Source organism: Anticarsia gemmatalis, chromosome 13 (genome assembly GCF_050436995.1).
Source record: "Anticarsia gemmatalis isolate Benzon Research Colony breed Stoneville strain chromosome 13, ilAntGemm2 primary, whole genome shotgun sequence".
Taxonomy (NCBI): Eukaryota; Metazoa; Arthropoda; class Insecta; order Lepidoptera; family Erebidae; genus Anticarsia; species Anticarsia gemmatalis.
Window position 1 is genome coordinate 418,295 of NC_134757.1, and position 23,223 is coordinate 441,517.

The 23,223-nt window shown below is 34.1% G+C and overlaps 1 protein-coding gene across 6 annotated transcripts in view; it reads left to right on the plus strand.

Moving 5' to 3' along the window:
- LOC142977753 (uncharacterized) overlaps nt 1–23,223 on the plus strand; it is a 96,559-nt gene that overhangs the window by 47,055 nt on the left and 26,281 nt on the right. For all 6 annotated transcript variants that reach the window (XM_076121838.1, XM_076121837.1, XM_076121835.1 and 3 more), the window contains 3 exons: nt 9,052–9,156; nt 10,340–10,591; nt 10,964–11,100. In XM_076121838.1, the coding sequence (XP_075977953.1) occupies nt 9,052–9,156; nt 10,340–10,591; nt 10,964–11,100 (494 nt within the window). The remainder of the gene's footprint in view (nt 1–9,051; nt 9,157–10,339; nt 10,592–10,963; nt 11,101–23,223) is intronic.

The window sequence follows — 23,223 nt, forward strand, 5'->3', positions numbered from 1 at the left end:
CAATCGCTATTATGCCGTAGAAAACTATAGAAAATGTACCGTAATAGTTATAACAATTATTTGTTGATTGCGTGTCAGCCATTGTCAACAAAACGTTTCACTTTCAGTCTGTTTATTTATACAAGTTTAAAACGTGATGGTAAAGTGGTGCAATTATTTGGTAATACTTATAATGCTCACTGATTCCGTTTCCCATAGATTTCTATAGTTGAAGGTTTTTTACTGTTCCACTCAGTTTGAGCCGCTTTTTAGCTTGTTGGGTTTGAATTAAATATTACTGACGGTTTCCGTGATCTGATCACTACTTTATGAGGCAAATTTTCGAGTAGAGTCGATAAGTAAATTAATATTGAATTTTGCCAAAGACTGTTCGAATAATCTTAATTATTGTAGTGTAGATTTGGTAACATATCTGCTAACGTGCGTATTAACGTATGGTTAGTGCTCAACCTAGTGTCAAATTTGTACAAGCCGCCCGAAAGGCTTTCGACATGACTTAACTACAGTTATCTTAGTAGACAACAACCGGGGTCAACTTTTTACATGCCCTACGAAGACGCTCAGTTCAAATATCACTATGCAGTCACCCATCTATAGAATGACCGCGCCAGGGGTTACCGATCTTTACCGACCGGTGAGCGCAACTGGCTATGAGCGAGCACGGAAACGCTCAGTTCAAATACCACTATGCGGTCACCCATCTAAAAAATTACCGCGTTAAGGGTTGCTTAACCCACAGATCGTCTATCGACCGCTGAGCGTAACTTGCTATGAGCGCCATAATACATGGTAATGTAGTTGTTGTATAAAACCTTGTATTCGTATATCAAATCGATCTGTAACTGTCGCACTAGTCACTGAGCACGAGTGACCTCTCTCAGCCGAGAGGTCAAGGGTACCGGCTTCGAATCATACGCAAATATTTACAGGTCAATTTATTGTCTGGTTTTTTATGTAGTTTACAATAGGTAAACTAGCTTCTGGCCGTGACTCTACTTGTGTATCTTTTAAAGTTTAGAATGTGTTTAGGAAATGTTATCCAAATAGGTTTAACTGTTTTGCGGTTTGACATAAACAGACAGACAAACAGATATCTTCTTAAGTTAATGGCTTATATTATAAACAAATGAATTAGCAGTATAAGAAGATGGAAGTTCGAGTAAATTACTTAACCGATTTCAATGACATTTGGTACAGATATAGAGCTGGCATTTAAAAAAATCATAAGGCTTTTTATCAATGTTTGTATTGAAATTCTGTCTTAAGTCACTAACCTACGCGGTCAAAATCACAGGCAAAACCTAGTATTATTATAACACATCAACGCTGACAGTGACCAGTTATGATCAGTTAAGTTGGTCAAACAGTTGCGGCTGATCTAATGTGATTCAACGGTACATTACGTGGGTCCTTACAACTGGCGTGCTAGCGTGTTAGCGTGATAGCGTGTTGACTAACAAACACGTTGTACTGTTTAAGTAATTATATAGATAGTGACGATACAAGTTTTATCTATGCATATATGTACAATATACATGCTTGTTATATAGTGTAAGCCAAGGTGTATGAAATATGCTCGTCGTTCGCCGTTAACAATATCAGCCGCGTGTAATACGATTATAGGGCGAACTTATTGTTATAAATACCAGGCACGTTACAAAACTTCGAGCTAACATTTGAAATATTGCATTAATTAATTGTGTCGATACTTTTTTAATTTTATGTAAATTGGAAAACTGATATCGCTTTGTTCGACCTGGAACTCGACTCCGGGTCCTCGTGGTTAGCAGTCATGTACACCACAGCCCAGACAAAAAAAGCAGTGTTGAGTATTTTAACTATTTTTGTATAAATCTCATCATTTCATTTTTTTTATCAGTTCTTCTGTAAAGAAGGTGTTAAAATGGACAGAATCGATGTTTATTTAAAGTTTTCTTATTAAACAGAAGTCATCACAAACATTGAAACGACATACAAAACACATCAAGACAAACTATTTTTAAACCAAACGGGAATTGAACCAGCACTACCAGTATTCACCAGTACCGATAATTAGCAAGTCAAACACGTTTCCAGAGATAACTGCATTAAAAATTATTGTCATTATTTTCAAAAGAAATAATTTTAATAGCAGAAGTAGTATAAGGGAATAAGCATTTAACTCTCATACCAGTTTTCGATGGTCCAAACCTAACACACCAATGACTTTTCTAAGTTATGTGTGTATTAGAAATAATCTATCACTTGTTCTAACGGTGAAGGAAAACATCGTGATGAAACCTTGCAGTCTTTATCACAGTTCTTGAAGGCATGCAAAGTCCTCAACCCGCACTTAACCAGCGCGATGGACTCTAGGCTTAACCCTAGCCCCCCTACCCTTAGGCCCAACTCTCATTACTTTACTAATTTGGCGCAGTGGTTAACATAGTCCCCTCGTCACAATAACTGTAGCGCCGCGTGTGGCGGGTTCTAATCTCACCCGGGACAAATCTTTGTGTGTGATGAGCAAGAGCCTAGTTAGCAATATAACTATGTATTATGATGTATATAAGTTTATTTATCAGTTATTTGGTTACCATAGTACAAGCTCTGCTTGGTATGGAATCAAATGACCGTGTGCGTTGTCCAATGATATTGATTACAAGTAAAAATACAGTTTCCATAAATGGGATAATAATGATTTTAAAACACTTTTATTTTCAAACGTGAGACACTACGTTTTCCAAACCGTGGAAATTGCGTACGTAACGTAAACGCACGCGAGCGCGTTACCACAAGCCTCCTTATATAATTACTTTCGTAACTTTCATATTGCACGGTACGCGTTAACGTTTCAGTCGTCAATTGCCGCTCGGACTAAGTACACGTAGTGACAAGTGACTTGAAATAACATGGATACTAATAATAATTGTGGATATAATTTTAAGTTATTATTAAGTATATATCAAAAGTTAGGTGAGTTGTTTGTTTTTTTATGTATTGTGTTAGTAAATAAACATTTTATTTGTAAACAACAAGTTAATAAACAAACAGAAAATAAGTTAAATGTCGTAGTTTTGTATCTTCACTATTTCTACTTAACGTGCAAGTATGTTAAAACAAATAATTAGGGACATATTTACGGCAAATTTTCATTTTTTGAATAATTGGCTTTTCATCATTTGTTGTGTCAACAAATTTGTTATAATTCGTTGTTAGGCAACCGTTGTTTTGTTGATATCGTTTAGTTTGATGTTAGTATCGAATAGTTAACTTAATTATTATTGAAGGTGAATTATTGCATTGTGTATTATGAGTTATTTAAATATACATATGTTCTTAAATAGCTGCTAAATATTTAAGTTTTGGTAACTATTTTACTACTAAACCACTAAACCTAATTAAAACTAAATAAGACATGGTTGTAGACTATATCTCGAAGGACATTTTTATTAAAACGCGTTTATAAGGTCGAACTGTAACTAATATATTTAAAAAGCAGGTCCTCACGGGTGTCGCCACGGTAATGACTAAATTAATCAATATAATAATTAAAAATAAATACATTACGTGTATAAATTGAATATATTTAAACAAGTGCAGTGACGTCATTATCAATTAAATTAATTGAAAAACTGTTTTATTATAATATCTATTTATATTTAAAATTTCCGTTTTGCGTTTGGTCTTGGGTTCGATTCTCTTCTCAAGCTAATTTAGTGTTATATTCTGTTTGACTAATATGGATGGATTTTACTGTCTGTTTCATTCAAATATTACTATAAATTCCTATGTTTGTTTACATTCAAACAAATAGTTTTACAAAAGACTAGTACTTTACTATTGTGTATTGTTTTATCACAATCGCTTATTATATGTAAAAATAATGCCCTATTCATTTTATTACATAAGTATAACAAGATATATTTCCGTTTGTTACTTTTTTATTTATTAAATAATATATTGTCCTAGGCTAAGCATTTGTAGAAATCTTATTGGAATAGATTCTAAACACTGTCTTACCCGAGAATTGATCCTGTAACTTACTATAGCTCCAACATAAAGAGGGTCAATTTTCTACTACTATCGACCATTGACAACCGGCTAGTCATTGATAACTTTTGTACGGCAAATTAATCAGCGCCCCTAACGGCTGCCGCTAGAACAATTCTTTGTTTATTTTAAATACGTACCTACTTTATGTACTCTCGATAGTACCGGCTGTAGAAAATAGCTCCTTCTGTCCCACTGCTGGGCAAGTCTTCCTCCCGAACGAGTGCAGGGATATCTCCTTAATTGTCGATAATAATGATTAAAAAAGCGTTAATTAATAAAAACCAGTAGTCTATAGACATACAAGCATTGTTCCCATGAGGGTAGGCAGAAACCTGCTTCATCCACATTCATACATCTTGTCATACGTGTATTCCAGTTCTACATACCAGACCTTTTTGGAAAACGATAATTATACTCTATAATATATTTAAAACCTGCTTTAAAATGTTAAAATAAGTTCTCGTGGGAATTCAAGGTCTAACTTGTTAATGCATATAATTGAGAGGTCTTAGGTTTGATTCCCGAGTTGTGTATTGAGGAATTTTTGGTAGGAATTAGAAAATGTTTTGCTTCTGCGTATTTCATTTGGAAATTGTCTCGATAATATAAAAAACCCGTCAAGTGCGAGTCGGACTCGTAGTGTTTCGTGCCAAAAAATAGGAAAAAACACACGATTATTGTATGGAAACCCACCTTAATATATATTTTTTATATCGGTTTATGAGTAACAGCCTAGTGACAGACATACAGACGGACGGACATACAGCGGAGGCTTAGTAATAGGGTCCCGTTTTAACCTTTTCGCTACGGAACTATAATAAAAAAGGTATTGTCAGAGGGAAAAATCCGTGACTAAACGCGTCGTCTACATGGACTTCACTGACTGTCCTTATGCGTCATTTCATCAAAATTTGTTCAGTAGTTTTTGTACAATTGTTACATTTACAACATTAGTAATTCTTATTTACTTTCAATATTTATATTTGTCAATGACATTTGTTTCACCTTGAGATTATATCTGCAAATACCTTTCATCTCAATTTGATAAGATTGTTAAAGAATTTGACTATCGGAATAAGATAAAATTATCAAAACATTTCAGATTCAAGGACACAACCTTATTGTGCAGTAGTGGAATGAAAACTCTTCAGTTCTATTCCCGAGTAGGGTAAAATGCCGTCGAGTGTTTAGTTATAAAATTCAAAATTTTTAGCGAGAGAGAGAGAGAGAATTAGAATAATGTTTCAATAGAGGTTTCTAATTGCATGTAGGGATGCAATTTTATGATTTTACAAAAACAATATCTATCCGTATGTGACACTTTCTTATCCGAACTACTAAACCAATTATGGTAAAATTAGCAGAGCTAATAAGATTTCACTCTTGGAAAGGATATAAGTAGAATTTTTTAAAGCAATCATGATCTACTAGACATAATTGCACTTGGTGGTATTACTATAAACCGGAGCGACACTTATCGCATGGGGATATTTGGAAAATTAAAGTACCTAAAATTGTAAAATTTTGTCAAAATCCGTCCAGCGGTTTAGCCGTGTAGTAAGACAGACAGACTTACTTAATAATATTAGTAAAAACACTTGCATCTACGGCTAAAACGGCTATAAAGTTACTTACAAATGTCGAAAAAGCAACAAAAACAAGATGTTATCTTCCTTCCCCGTGGGAATAAGGCTTCATATTATGTATGTACTAGCTGACCCGTGCGGCTCCGCTCGCGTGAATTTCGTACTGTTGCTTATTCGTTTGAGCACGCGAATTGCGAAGCACTCGATACACCTACACATAAAAATGTTAACAACTCTTTTGTCATCTAATGGTTATTTACGAAAGGGACCCGAAGGGCACACAATGTGGCACAGGCTCAGGCAGGCCTGATTTCCTGTGGTTACCTTCTTTTCCGCTCTCGTCTGTATCCGTAGCAGTTTACAGTGTAAAATATAATACCTTATAATAGACTGACCATTGCTTACCCGTCTGGATTCAGAATATTATTATAGGTCCTATCTGCGCCGGAGCTCTTCAGACGCGTAATAATGTATACCTACTTGCGATGATACGTCCGAAACCGCGTAACCCGTAATTATTTTTTGTACTTATATCATCCGTTGTTTATTTTTTTAAACTTACCACATAGTCTGTTTCATAGCTATCCAATTTATTTCCTTAATGCAACCAATTAATTTGGTTTTTAATATTAATATGTGATTCGAACAACAACGCCATCGGTCAGTTGCGGCGAACAACGACAACAAACGAAATTACTCGGTTTGCCATCTAGGATATCCCGATCGCACCGGACCCACGTAAACCAACATTTTTGTGTAATATATCATACAACATTTATGTTTAAAAATCTTATAAATGTATAGCATGTTTCAAAGGTATTTTTTTACAATAAAGCCATCAAAATAAATTAATTAGAAAAAACATGCTTTGTTGCGGTTTATAACGCCATCTATTGGTTGGTGCGAACAACAGGTATCGATACGGCAGGCGCCGCGTTAACTATGCGAATGTTGTGAAATGCAATCCATTTCACGCCATCTATGGTCTCTATAGGGAAACGCAGGTTCAAACGATTTCTACGTATTTTTTTCAATTTTCTAAAAATCTTTGAAATTTTATGCTATAAAAAGTATCCTAGAAATTGCTCCACTACTTATTCTATGCATATACCAAATTTCAGTGCATTCTATCCGGTAGTTTTTATGTGATAGCGACACATACAGACGGAGGACAGACAGACAGACAGACAGACAGAAAAGAAAATTATAAATTGCAGATTCGGTATCTGTATCCGTTATTAAACATCCCCCATTGGTTTTTTTTTAAATATATTCAATGTACAGAATTGACCTCTCTACAGATTTATTATAAGTATAGATGTTTGTAAAAGATAACAGCATACTCTCATTAAAAGAGATGTACTACGATGACACATCAGGAAAGTGTAACAACTCTGACTCACTACTGAACTAAATATATTTGAAAAGGCTTCTGTAATACATTTGCGTTATTTGTACGTTTGTTAAGTACTTTGTGAACTAAACCTACCTAAAAGAAGTTAGGAATGTAAAAGATTTTGTGTAAACTTAAGTTAAGTTCTTAAGAACAATCAGAGCAGTCATTTATTGTTAGCCGAGTTTATACACAGAATAATTTTGACGTATTTATCATATAAGTGATTTAGGTATATTGAAAAAAATATATATTCCTCAAATAAATTCAAAACTGAGCTTCAACTGATATTTTTAAATAAAAATTGGACATTGATAAATCGAAATTGATACCTTTGATTGGCACTTTTTCTAAAGATCTTGCGATATGAACGCTTATAATAGCAATTTTGTAATAAAAGAGAATGCATTTCCATAAGAGTAGCGGAAAACAATTGACATTTGAAACCGACGTGTTATTATTTCTTTACACAATTATAATTATTAGGTAGGTATATGTAACTAATAGCGGAAGTTACTCTTGTCTGTCTGTTACATTTCCGACTCACCTATTGATCTGATTTCAATAAGACTGTGGAAGAAACGTATACCTAAAGAGGATTATTACAAAATTGAGACGGTTATGTCAAACTCAATGCAATAGTTCATTTCCCAAAGTAAAATATTGATAACTTTTCCTATAAATACTCGTTTGCGAGGATCATTTTTATTTTATTTTTTGTTTGAAATAAAACTGCTCCCGCACTAAGAATTGCTCTTGTGTCGCGGGGACTTTACATACTACGGACACAACGCACTAGACCCAAAACAACTATTTGTAGAGGAGAAATTTAAGGAGCAAACCTTCCAATTTTGGAATACATTTATTTTTTTATTGTTATCTACATAAAACAATGTTTTCTACTAAGTCGTCGGACTATGGTAGAGATTATTACGATGGGGCGCCTTCAAGATGAGGTTTTTGCATTTACATTGATGTTTAGTCAATTTCGAGTAAAACTATCGCGTTATACCGTACATAAGCATTACAGACCAGTTCTCTACGGACGGCACTTTCAAGTATCGAGTGTTTGACATTTAAAATGAACTGCCAAAATAGTTCTTACGGAGACCGCTAGAGGCGCTAAACAGATTTTCGTGTAAAATTTCTCGATAGCTAGTCGATAATAGTAGAGAATACGATATAAATATCAAAACAATTATATAAAGGTCAATTAAACATAGTCCTTATAAATAAAGCAGAGGAAACGGTCCACTTATTACATGAGAAGTGTAACTTGCGAAATGTAATTGTAATGATGTTATTAATGTCACGATGACTCACTATGTCTTTATGTTTTGTTGTTATGAGCAACTGACGCCGGAAACACCTCAATACTTCGGAGATTATTGACCTAGGCCAAGAGCATATAAATACGGTACTCTATAAACTTAACTTTGAACCATTTTGCAAAGTTTTTGCTACAATTCATTGTCGTGTATTTCGGAAGTTTATAATTTGACGATGTCTAGAAAAAGGTTCAATTGTGTAGTTCGCGTAAACGGCTGTCCTGTATGGCAAGATGTATGGATGCGAATGAGGCAAGGAAAGTTTGTAACGATCACCAAGTGGTATTCTTTGGTCTTTACCTATCACTATGGGAAAAAGGCGTGATTTTCTGTATGTATCTATAAAAATTTTGCAAGTTAGAACAAATTCTAAGGGATATAATTACTATCAACTGGGCCAAAATTAATATGTTTGATTTACAGTTGAATGCGAATGTAACGGGGCTTCTGCCATTCTTTTTTTTTAACTTATTTCTTAACCAAGGATACCTCGTATGAACAAAATCTAGCTCCATGGGGATCTTTTTAGTGGCTCTTATTCGAAATATGTCTCATTTTTCAAATAAACACGTTTGCTCATTTACGTCTTCAAAGGTAGTCCAGTAGAAATCGTTTCATAAAAACGTCGTCTATTGTACCTTTTTTGTTAAAGTTTTTCATTCCATACCTTATTGTGAATATTTCATAAACTTGGTCTATTGTTGTACAGATGAGAGCTCGAAGGCTGAAAGGACGACATACCCTAAGGCTGGTCTGATCCTGAGGACCACCACGATGAAGGACAGCGTCTCCAGCGACTCCTCGGCACATGCTGGTAAGTGGAGTAACACCTGAACTTTAAGGCAATTGTCGCAAGCGAGATGTTAATTCTTCACTACACAGTGGCTCATAACTTCTGGAAAAACCATTATAAAATTGTGAACCATTAGGCTTTTAAAGCCTTGAATTTTAACACGCCAATGATTTTTCGAAGCTATCTGTGTATTAGAAATCATTATAACTTACTGCAACGGTGAAGGAAAATATTATGATGAATCATTGAATGGCTACAAATTTGGCCAGCGTGGCGGACTCCAGACCTTCCCAATCAACCGAACAAATAGACAATGAAAAAGGCTCTCTACCCTGATCTATAACTATCTTCAGGGGTGCTAAAGTTATTCCAATTTGTTCATAAAATGATAATAAAGGCCTTAAGTATGAATAATATTTCATTTTAGAACAGACATGTAGCAATGTATAATAGAATACGGGAATTAACGCGAACACGCACCTTAAAATGCCTAACGTTTCGGCGCAGGTTGCACTCGCCGTGGTCCCAGGCTAATTCCCGTATTCTATTATACATTAAACATGCAACGCGAGAGTTTAAAAAAAATAAAAATAAAAAGACATGTAGCAAATTTTGAAATTGCTCTTAGGTTTGTCATCGCATTAAAACAAAAAAGAAGATAATAACAGGTACTTAGGTCATACTCTAAGAATTTGTTACCGTTTATTTGTTTATCATTTAACTTAATCATATGTTCCCACCGCACATTGTGACTCACTTGCTCAAATACTATCAAGACTTAGTCACTCTTACATTAAAAACTAATTACTTTCTTGATACGATCACAATTTTTTCTATTTTGAGATAATGTTAACTTAAGATCGTTAAGAAAATGAGTCACTAGTAGCTTACAAAGTTCCACATTTAAAGCTTGCTTCTCCAGGCTTTAAAACATTGGTCCTATCTATCTATGGTATGGTTAGTGGTCAACCTAGTGTCAAAGTTGTTCAAGCCTTTGACATAGCTGAACGACTGTTATCTTAATTGACAACAACCGGGACCGACTTTTTACGTGCCCTCCGAAGCACGCTCGCTCAGATCAAATACTCGGTTACTCTGCGGTCACCCATCTATAGAATGACCGCGCCAAGGTTTGCTTAATCAACAGATAGTTTACCGACGCCTCAAGACACCTCTGTATTCATTACTTGTTCCTTGTCCTCAGGTCTAACCCGTACAGACAGTGAACACAGCCTAGGTTCAGTGGAAGACACAGTGGTGACGACAGAGCGCGTGGACGGCGGAGTGAGGACCATCACCACCACCACCCGCAGCCACGGTCACGTCACACATGGGGTCACACATGGGCAGGTCACACAGGTCAAGGACCGACAGAGCGACAGATCGTTCTTGGACAGTAATACGAAAGTCACTGGTGTACAAGATATCTTGACGAGGATGAAGAATGCTGATATTGGTGAGTTGGCTTCTAATTGTTACTCTGTTGGACTATGGGATTATTGGTAGGTTTAGGGTTAGCTAGCGTGTAAAACTTAAAAAAAAAGTGTTTTTACAGAGGAAAACAAAAAATAGACTTCTAAATCTAATTACCCAATCACTAAATTTTTGGGTAGGAAAAAATCTTTTTTTTTCATAATATGCATAATTATGTTTGTTTTTTACCGCAAAATAAATAGTGACATGACGGTCCTAAATAATCGGAATATAAGTATCCTAGAATTTGTTATCAAAATCTTTAAAGAACGTCTAAAATCACATCCTAAAGCACCTATCTATCTCCTCTCAAAAGACCATGAAAAGACCGTGCTAACCTGGTCTTCTCCCCCAGTGATCCAAGAAGGCGACTCGAGCGAGGACACGGAGGCGCGCGCGCTGCTGAACAAGTTCCTGGGCGCCACGGTGCTGATGGCCGGCATGCAGTCCTACGTCACGGAGAAGCCCTCCGGCAAGGTCACCGTCAAGCAGGTCAGTCACCTTTCACTTATGTAGAACAACTGCTAATGGGATCACGAGTTACGGCGTGTTTGTATTGAATCAAAGAAATTGAATTAACTGCGGATATTTAGTGACCATTGGATTGTAATCGATATTGCTAAATGCGTTTCACTAATTTCGGCGCGATTTGTGTCAGTGTCTTACTTAACAAAACTACCTTTATGATGTTTTCATACCTTTTTCTGTGATTAGGACACTTTATTAGTTATATTATATTTTTAAACTTGACATACGAACCCCCTTATATCACTTTTTATAGACAATAAAGGGGTGCGTATCACTGTGGCTTTTTAATATTTCCATTCAAGTCTTCGTTAAAATTATCGAAAGTACCTAAAATTTTGGAGATCGGCAGATTTCGTACAGCTTAAAGTTTGTGTTGTTTCGCAACAGAATTTGTACCACTTATTAAGGGGACTAAGTCACTTATTTTTATTTGGGAGTATTATTTTTAGAAGTCCGGATTAATTAGAAAGTATTTGTTTATTTAAATAATAATTTTTGGTCTATGGCTTATATTTGTTGACAACTAAAGAAAATCTCATGAGACTTCACTGTTAGTCTGACGTCTACGCATCCGCTAATTTGTTGTTGTTTTGGATTGTGGTTTTGACGGCATCTGAGCAATTGATAGTAGCGAACTATCGGGGCTTCTAAAAATGGACATAACTTTTACCTCCCAACTTTTAAAAATATAAGAATTTTAAAATAAGCTTGTCTATCATATTAGCTACCAATTAAACAAAAAGTAAACCTAAACATGACATTTTATAAGCTGTACGAATTCTTCATACAAACCTGCCGTTCGTCTTTGCAAAGTGTAAAAACAAACAAAAGTTTCTTACAAAATCGGAGTTGGAACGTAACCTCCTGAAACATAACTTCTTTACACACTTGTTTTATTATTTCACACATTACTAACCAGTGTACATAACAGCTATTATATGCATATGTATATATTATATACCAAGTGTACAGTAACGGCGTATGCATGCCTATGTCCCTCACCTGTCAATCATTGATCAGTACTCCTTACTACGTGTCGTCATATTCCATCGTCCTACAAAACTACCGCGAAATGTGTTGTTTATTCATGACACTGCTCACTACCGTTTGACATAAATAGCGCAATACTCATAAACTTGAACCACTTTTTAAATGTTTTTGTATACGATTTTTTTTTATGAATACATATTATATTGGTAAAGAAAACTAACTGCCTCTATGGCGCGGTCGGTAGTATATCCAAGCTATTAGAATTTTCTGACTTATATCATAATTTTCTTAATAATAGTGTAGAAATTGGTAACGTGCTTGATAAATGGCGATAGACTCGACCCCATTACACAGGACTCATATTTGTTAATGGCGAAACAAGGGTGTATTTCATACACCCTTGCATAAACCTTCGGGTGAACATATTATGTGTGTATGAATTTTCCTGATAAAGTTACATGCTCGTAGTTAAATAGAAAGAAAAGCATGCCAACGTAAGAGAAAGCCAGTCTTCTAGCCAGTATTATTATTATTATAAAATCAACCTAACTACTGAACAACACAATCATAACTTTTAATGAAATCAGTGTAACCTTACACGTAAGACTTGTAACATTATAACATTTCACGTAAGCTTTGTAATTAGTTACACACGAGCAGTTATGAACGTAACAATTGTTTGTTTGACTGTACTTTGTTACATTGTAAACATGAAAGTACAGTTGGCAACAGAATTGCCCAACATTTGAAAAACATGAAGCTCCTATTATTATGTGATCCACAAACATATAGATATTTAGTGTTTTTCGCACTAGATAAAATTGTATTTAAAAGGTACCTCCTTAAAACAGGAAATAGGTAACTAAATACTGAAGTTATGGAATACCTACATTCAAATAATCGTACTTATGGCATCCTATTACCAAAATTAATTAATTACTAGCTGACCCGCGCAACTTCGTTTGCGTCACATAAGACAGAATGGGTCTTAATTTTCCCCGTTTTTGTAACATTTTTTACTGGTTCTCTGCTCCTTTTGGTTGTAGCTATATATAGCCTATAGCCTTCCTTGATAAATGGGCTATCTAACCCTGAAAGAATTTTTCAAATTGGACCGGTAGTTCCTGAGATGAGCGCGTTCAAACAAACAAACAAACAAATTCTTTAGCTTTATAATATTAGTATAGATATGATATGATTTTCGTTGCCAACGTTACTATTACATACAAGTGCAGTATGGCGGTTGTTTCAGCTGCGCTTGGCTGCCAGTGTGATGTGTGAATCATGCACGTGCTAGTTTAAATATAATATCATTATTTGTTATTATTTGATAAGAGTTGGTTACGTATATTGAAGGTTGTGGGTTCGATTCCAATACCCGGCAGTAATATGATTTTGATTCATAAATTACTGTTATTATTATGTTTCTAGAAGTCCCCCGAATGTAGAAAAAATCGGTAATATTTTTTTATAAATCTTTATGTACAAAATTACTTGTTTTTAAATAATTGCAAAGGCTTAAAGATATCGTTTCCTGAATTTCAAGTCATGGAAATGTGATTGAGCTTTTTCAGTAGGCAAATTTTGTTTGGCACGAAGCCCGATAGATGGCAACACGGTCGCTCTATTGTAAAACATACACGCTGAAATTGTGGGCGTTACGACACACTTCTCTGTTTTCCTTTAGGGAACGTAAGCGTGATTTTGTTTACAATATTTTTTTATAATTATACATTTTATGAACCCATGTAAACATAAAAAGGTTACTTACTGAATCTAGAAATGGAACTTTATTGGTTTCGTGGGCCCATGTATGTAGAATTCAACATAATATTTATATTTTTTTTAATACTGCATCACACCTGTCATACCCGAAGTTAAAGACTAAAGTGTATAAAATACCCCAACATTTAGCAGTGTTAGACTCAGTAAAGTCTTATAACAGGAAAACGCTAAATACACTTTCTCGAATCAAGAATCAAACCTTAAACCTTATGATCAGCAGTCCCATCCACCAAAAAGGCAGCAGAATACTTCTTTGAAAAAAATCCTCATCTTTTAATAATATTAATATGAACTAGACAAACAAAAAGCTCTTCATCCCTATTTAGCCGAGTACTATAAATAAGTAAATACGATCAAGTCCTTATAGGGCGATGTGTGGGTGCATCTGTCCGAGTGGCGCGTATAAACGATGATCTATTGCGCGAGTACATGCAAGTACGTGTTATACGTGCGGCGAGCGAGCGCGTGTGGGGGACTTGGTTATTGCGTATTACGCGAATGTGGGGCAGTGGTAAATTGTTTTTGGGATGTTTTTGGGTGCTATATGCAATATTGAATGGATGAATGTAAAAGAAGGTTGTATGGATTCAGAATGAATGAGAAAAGAAACATAAAGAGAAAAATTACATATTAGGTGCTTAAAAAGTGTGGTCAAAAAGTGTGGTTTTTGCCCTATCTTCCATCCTAGCGGTAAATTCTTTTACCGTATTTGAGTGAAAAGTGTCTATATTTGATCTAAGTGAATAAATGATTTAATTTTGATTTTGATTCTTAGATGTCTATATTCCTTTTTTTAGATTCCCATATTTAATGCTGTATAGTTTTTAAATTACTATTATAAAATTGTAATGCTTGTCCGTCTGTCCATTAGCAACAAAACTGTATCTAATTGTTCAGTGTCTGATCATTTACACGACAGACGAAATAAACAAAAAAGTATTGCAAGACTTCGTCAAAATTCCTCCTGTTTAACTAACTGATACTTATTCAGAAGTTGTGAATAATAATAAATTGTTTATACATGACATAATGTGTTGTCTAGACCGGGAGTCGTACCTGTAACACGCGGTAGTTTAATGGCTTCATTGCTTTCTCACCTCAGCACACGTGGTGCGGTTTGTTTATTTACGTATTTAAAATGTAGGGCAATGTTAACAATTTTAGAATGTGCGTAATCGAGAGTTTTCTTAGAAAATGTAAATGTGCTTGTTAAGTCATTTTAAAGGAACTGGGATTATAAATTGTTGTTAGGAAGAAAAGTCTTTGGAAAATGTGAAATGGCGGTCTTTGGTCTTTGCCTGCTCCCAAGTTAAAGGTTTTATGAATAAGGAAGATTAAATAGAAGCTTTATATAATCTTACTTATATTAAATAAACAAAAAGGGGCTAATGTATAAGCATTTTCATAGATATCACACGTTTGCCTCTGCTATCGAGTGATAGTGTATGCGACTGCTGATCACGAGGTACGGAGTACGATTCCTGGGTCGAGAAGTGTCATTGAACTTAATTTGTTCAATGAGATTCTCATAGTATACTAAAGTGTGTTATCGTGCATATAAATGGCAAAGATTCTCTATTACATAAAATGTTATGTTAATTGGTAATTAATATCGAAATAGAGCGATTTTAATAATGTGTTAGGCAGAGCAATAGGCTAAGTGACACAATAAGAGTGATATGCTTGTATTCTAGCCAAATTAAGACATCGCTCCTTCCTCAAAACAGGTGCATTAATATATCATTATAAGTATTTATACCTTACTCCAATAAATCTGATTACATAACTATGAATAAATTGTGTTAATAGTATGTACTATAAACACAATTTACGTCTGTACAAAAAACTATTTCCTATAACTTACGGAATAGTGTGATATTTGTTTGTTTGCCAATTTTACGCCAACGCCTATTAGTAGCCACAAAACTATTTTCTTGACCTACAGATTATAAAGATTAATTCAGTACAATATTATTCGTTTTGTATGGCCTGAGGTCAATCTAGTGTCAAAATCAAGTCACATAAAGCCTTCAGCTAAACTACTGATGTAGTCATAAGTTATAACATCCAGAACTAGAAAAAATATAAGGACGTGATCAGATGCACTTCTATCACAATAAATTAGGTTACAATGAAAATTTTCACAAAGCTAATTTCGTTTTTTCTCATTTAAAAGTAATAAAAAACGATAATATCGAAGTCATAAAAGGTTTTACTTAAAAGACTTGGACTTTTTACTCAAAAAAAAAAACACTTTTATCTTGACCCCTAAAGCACCCACAAATATTACATGCCAACCCATCTACGAAACGTCGGTATTAAGCGTGCTTACCACCTCACTTCTTTACTCCCTCACGGCTCATACACCGCTGTCTGCAAAGCGTTACCACTTAAAAGATAACTAATAATGAAAACATCAGTTTTATGAAAGAAAACCGCCAGAGCGTAAACCGTACGGTTAATCTAAACCGGTAGTTTTTATCCTTTTACCATTTACTGTTAATACATTCTACTGATTCTATTATATTATATCTAGATACTAAATATAGATCTAGATTTTTTGTTGTTATTTTCTAAATCGTAGTATTAATTCTTCAATGCTTATAAACCCACTATCAACAGTACAATATCTTTTTAAAAGGAAATCCATGTGCTATGGATGTGTAAAGAAAATTAACGAATGAAAATAATAACAATACAAAATCATAAAACTATACCTTTGTTGAAAGCACTCGTCTAGCCTTTCAGAAAAACTGGTGACAATTAATAAAATCCAAAGATGTGTCCTTTTAAGGCAATCGTAATACTCTAAAAATTATTATTAACATTTTCAGAAGAAAATTCCTCGACATTTTCCGCCTATATCACTATAAACCAATCACGATGTTACAAACTTGACACAATTTTCTTTGTGATACAAACAATATAAGCATCACTTTGTGTCATTTGCAAGCAACCCACAATCATTTAGGTACTTCGCGCTGTGTTAAAAAAGCATACGCCTAGTCGCAAAATATTGATGGGTAAATATTGGTCACCTGTTCACATTAACATAGTAGCCTATATACCATTACTACGAACTAAACAGAAGCGAACGCCCGTATTGCCGTTTAAAGACACGATGAAGCGCGGAAAACGACGAAAATCTCATGCAAAAATAACACGCCCGGACCGACATTTCACTGTACTATCTAACAAAATGACTTAACTCACGAATGTGGTCAAGGAAATTTCAGCTTTATTGTGTTTGGTGTGGGAAATAAAGTTGTCGAATTCTCCTTCAGCGTAGTACAGGACTATATTTGGTTTCGTGACGTCAAAGCGAGGCGCGCGCGCAGTCCGCCGTCAACTCCCGCGCAAGCACGTCGCGAACGCCATGAAATTTAAAATATTATGAAAAATACCATAATATAATGGTAAAATAAATAATTAGTGCAGTAGTACCCATTATACGGTGTAGACTAGTGATTGGATTAAGGATATATTAAGGAATTATTTTTCGTCTCTACTTTTTGTGGTGAGTTCACGCTTGACCGTTTTTATTTTTTAAATTTTTTTATTATTCCAAATATTTTTAAATTTATTTTTCGTGTTTATTAATATTCATAATAATAATTAATAGTTTGTAATTAATAACTACAACAAATTTATTTTTTTTTTTTTATAATAATTAACATTTTAATAAAGCTCTTGAGCACTTAATACCCGCGCGTGACGTCACAACGGCCGGACTTTGAACTTGTACGCTGGTATAACGCATGCTTGTCTGTGCTTCAGCTTTTTATCTTTTCAAATAGATTTCCTTTTTAAAACATAAATATAGAGAAAATAATATAAATAGTGACGTTTACTAATCTCTACTTAATCTTATTAGAATAAAGCGTGATGTTATGTGTGTATTTTTTCCATAGAGTGTTTCTTTTCTCTAGTTGCATTTTTTTATAACATAAAGCTTTATTTTCAGTCGTGTTTATAAAGGCAACTGCAATATTCAATCAATACCTACATATTTTATTTACCGCCAAAAAATCTTAATCCATAAATTTTGGAACTAGATACCGCCTTTAATTCAAATAACTACATAATAGGTACTTTTGAATACTTAAGTTTATTTCAAGCACAGTATTATAATAACCACTATGATCTTCAAAATAGAGGCAATCCATACTTTTGTTTATTTATTTTATATTTTAATTTTAATCGGCTGCACCAACTTCAGCAAAATTTTGATAATTTAATAAAATATTATCCTGAAAAAGAACAGACGACAATTTTCAACATCATGTTTTCTAATATACATACATACATAATATCACGCCTTTTTCACATAAGGACAGGTCAAAGCATTCTAATATTTTTAAACAATATTCTAGAAACCTTTCAGCAGCAATTAAAAACATTTCTATACCGTAACTACGTACAAATGCAACAGTGTAATATAGGTTAGTGGTATTTAATAGGTTATTGGCCCGCGTCCTACAAATACAAGCGTTCCTCATATTGTAAATAGCTTCGTTACTTCGTTACTATGTAAACTGGAGCCAGCACTGATTTACATCGCTCTCCTTCACGATTTATTACCAGATTTCTGGACTGCAATCTTTGTAATAGATTGTGAATTAGAATTGCTTTAGAACCACGAAAATGTGTAAGATATCTTCAAAAGTCACTATCTTTATCGCTCTAAGCTTTTCTCTACAAAAGGCAAGGTGTAAGCTTCCTGTTTAACGAAAAAAGAAGCAATCAAAATAAACAATATTGACCGTAAAACCGCCTTCTTATACTATATCGCTGTAAGTCACTATCATGACAGATAAATAACAATTAGACAATTTGTCACTCCAAAATTATTAAGAACCCACATTTTTCATATAGGTATACAGATAAAACAAACTGAAAAGCACTGTTCACTGAAAATACCATTTTAGGAATGGAATGTTAAGAAATAGCAAAGATAGACAGAACTTTCTTTATAAATCCTATAACTCGGAACTTAAAGAAGGGTGGCTCAAACACATTTTTTTTGGAAACTTATTTATTGTACAAGTAACTACTTGACTTAAATACCATAGAAAGTTTCCCAAAAAACTATGAGTCAACGAGAAAAATGTATGCAAATAGTACTGACACTGGGTCGAGCTGTCAAATTTGACATTGTATCTGTCAAGAGCGCGTCAAAGTGAGGTCAACGTTACGACACCCGCGTCGCCACACCGCGGTTTAAATGTTGTGTTATTTATAAGTGTCAAAATATAATCGTTCGTTCATTTAGGTCAATTGACACGTTGAGTGTAAATGATTTTGTATTTCTTTGATTAAATCGAGATTATTCGACTCGATTGATATGCCATTTGTATTTGAATGAGTGAGAATTGAAATGGTTAAAGATTAGGACATGAGAAACAATTAATGTTGATTGTATTACACACACTATATGATTGTTTAGTTCTTCTCTTAAAATATTTTAAGTGACAAAATCAATATAGCGCCTCAAAGAGCTTATAAGGTCAAAATTAACCGATCTCATAAATATAAAACTTCGGTAGTATTTATTGACTGTAACTAAAAATTCGGCCACATTTTTATTACTTATCTCGCATTTACAAAAGCACTCCTAAAAATAAAATAAATAAAGAATCATTAACATAAACTAATATCAGTACAACAAAAAAATTTACGAAACACAATTTTCTCAAACACACAACTTCACAAACAAATACCTCATAGAAACAAATAGTTGATTTCAGATTTTCTCTCAAATTATCCGCGGGTAAGATTGGCGAGTAACTGGCTACTACGGTTTACAATCTACAATAACTCCGGTTAGCTATTATACGTAGAAAACTGAGAATAGCTTGATATTTATTTAACTACATAATCTACGGTGATTGTGGAGATGCAGACTAGGCGACAGTTTGTTGCTTTGCTGGCAACTTTTTGTTGCTTGATATTTATAGTCCGTTGAAATTATTTATTAGCTCAAAATATGTGTATACAATGTGTATATAGGTGTTTCGTTGATTCTGGTATATCAATCAAATATTCAGTCCCTAAAAGATTACTGCTCTACCTCTAAGAAATTTATAAACGACGAGTATTAGAGATTTTTGTAAGAAAATATTCAAGTAGATCTTTTGTTATACATAATATTTTAATCTTGAAAATGTCTAATTAGTCGCTTTCAGTTTAAACTATGGTAATATTAATGTCCAACATTTTACTTTTAAAATATTTATGTCCTCTAAAATTCCCCTAGGCCTCCCATTAGCCTTAACTTAATCTCCTATTATATTCGAATATCTATCAGAAAAAGGCTTTAACTATATCACACAAACAGTTGCCCGTCTGTCCAGTTCACTCTAACCGCAATTATATAAAATTACATAGTGTAACAATAATTCAGTGTTATTACGTTTCACTACTTAGTCGTATCGCAAGTAAACGTAACTACACGTTTGTTTTCTAGAATGTTCTATAAGAGCTTTTATTTCATATCTTCAGGCACTTTTCACTGGAAACTTAGCAATCTATAGCGATAAATCAAAGAAATAGCTAGTTCGAAATAATATACCTGATTTTACAGACAACTTTTAAACGGTTTTAGAGCTAGAATGATTGAGATATAGAAAATCATCCCCAAAGTGGCTAATAAGTATGCTAAAGGAAAGGTGATAATATAGAAAAGGCTTTCCTTTACCTCTTATCATAACAAGAGCAATGAACTTTAGTTTATTATGTTTGACTGCCTCCGTGGCGCAGTGGTTTAGGTCACCACGCCGCAACCATTGCGTCGGGAGGTCGTGGGTTCGATTCCAACACAGGACAATTATTTGTGCGATCCACAAATAATTGTTTCGGGTATGGTTGTGCTTTGTGTCCGTTGCTTGTATGTCCCCGCGACACAAGAGCAATTCTTAGTGCGGGAGTTGTCTTTAAAAAAAAGAAAAAAGAAACAAAGTTTAGTCACAATAATTTCAACTTATTAGTTTATTTTTTTCGGTTAGGTACCGTTTAGTATGTGCAACATTGTTCTACAATGATCAATCGAAGCTAGTATGTACTATACATTTTACTATTATTTTACTATATACTATACTTTATGAAATAGAGAAATCATATCAAAATTCAACCCTCTGTCTACTTACAAACTCATCAAAACATACACTTTTCTCTTTACTACGAAAATAAACAATAAATCAATTATTCAATCATATTTACTACCAAGTTATGATTACATAAGACCTAAAGTCTCTAATCAAACACCGCACAGCCTCTCTCAATGACATGCAGTTATAAAGCCTTAAGATGGCCGCTTTCTTATGATGTAATGTTTACTAACACTGCTACTCGCTTATTACTTGCTTGTTCATAGTATTAGAGTCATTGCGATTAGCACTTTCACGAGATGTGTTTTCATAAATTAAGATTTTAAAGTAAAGTTTTAAAATGTTTTGTTTCTATTTATGATTAGTGTGAGTTGCTGGGTCTAGGACTGCTCTATTTATCTAAATTTATAAATATAAATGACCTGTTAACCCACACAGCTCCTCACGCTTTGGATTTTTTGTTATTTTTGTATTTATTTCAGCCCCTAATTTAAAGAAAATTTTACAAAAATAAAAATCAACTTGGTTGAGTTTTCGAGTTTTACGCTAAGCAACACATTCACTTACGACAACATCGATATAATTGCGTTTTTAACATAGTATTTGTGTCATTAAAAATATAAATAGTCTGTCTCTCTAAACTAAAAGTGTAAGTAATATCAATAATTAAATTGATTACCATAGCTGTACAACCAATAAGTAACAAAAACATTTGACATTAATAATTCAGAACAGACACAACATTGTATTCATTTAATTTCACAAAATTTATGTGTCCGGTCATCAAACTCACACACACACATCACAACAACATGACACATTTGACACACACATTCATATAAATGTAATGCGTTATTTGGCACCTCTGCCTACCCTTTGTATTGAAACGGCGTAATATTATAACAAAAGATTTAGTACTGTGAGATGACGGGAACATGAATTTAGATGTCGAACAAAAGTTTTTAGGGCTGTCTCATGTCGAAGTGGGCTTTTAGAATATTTATTATTAACATCACGTAATCGAATAAAGTAAGCGAAGTTGTCTAAAATATAATTGCGTTAAGCAATAGCCATATACTGGACGTATTACAAACCCCTTAGCCACATTGAGAACTCTCCAAAATATATTGTAAAAATCGAACCCTTTTTCCCCTTTTCGGGAATCAAATCCGAGGCCTCTTTATCCGCTCCCTACCGCACAGACCGGCTATTTAAACATGCGTCTACAATCATTATTTCACAATAAACATATATTTAATAAGTTTATTCTCAGTAGATTGCTCACGCCCACGCGACTTAAGATTGCCAATAGGAATAACATCTTCATTGTGTAACTGATACAATAAATAAAGCGAGAAAACAGTTCAACTATTTATTTTATCGCTGAGACAGCCCTAAATACTTGGATTTAAAGAAGGATGTAAACGATTTACTGCTTTTGGCAATCGTTTGTCTTACTTGAGTTTGTACTAACCGTGTGAATGTATTTTTTAAATAAATGACCTTTCATTCAAAAATAATTGGGCCCCAGTTTCGCCAGTAAGAGGATAATCAACATACTATTGGTCACGAAATCTTTAACTATCCTAATGCAATTTATTGTCGATAATGGTTTCTCAGTTTCGTGGAAAAGCGCAACATACAGAACTTCGTCGCATTGATAATATTCGATAAATCGTACAGAAGTATAAATTATACAATATCTAGTTACCATTCAACAGTTACTCATCGCAAAAGAGATCACCCTGAAAATGGTTTGATCAGCTACATCATAATAGTTTTTTTATATCAAAATTAGTAAGTCATCGTTCATTAACAAAGATCATTCAATATTTACAGTTAACTCTAGAACAAAAGCTATTATTTACACACATTATATAACGTGTATAATACATTGTTAGTAAAAGACAATAAAAAGTGTAATGTATTGGCAATTATCGGCCGCCGTGACACCGCCCGAAATTGAACGTATCGAAGGTTTGTGCCGCTTGCCAAATAACTGTTAGATAGTGCACTTAGTGGGAGAGAGAGCGGCAGCGGGAGCGAGTTTACAATTCTAAAAGGACTATTTCTATTGACTAGATAAATATCGTACTGTTATCGTACTTTTGTAATACGAATTTCTCCAATTAACTTAACAGGTGGTACGTTGATAGTTGTTTTCGTGTATTTGCTCTTACTTTATCTATTGGATAGATTATCTGAC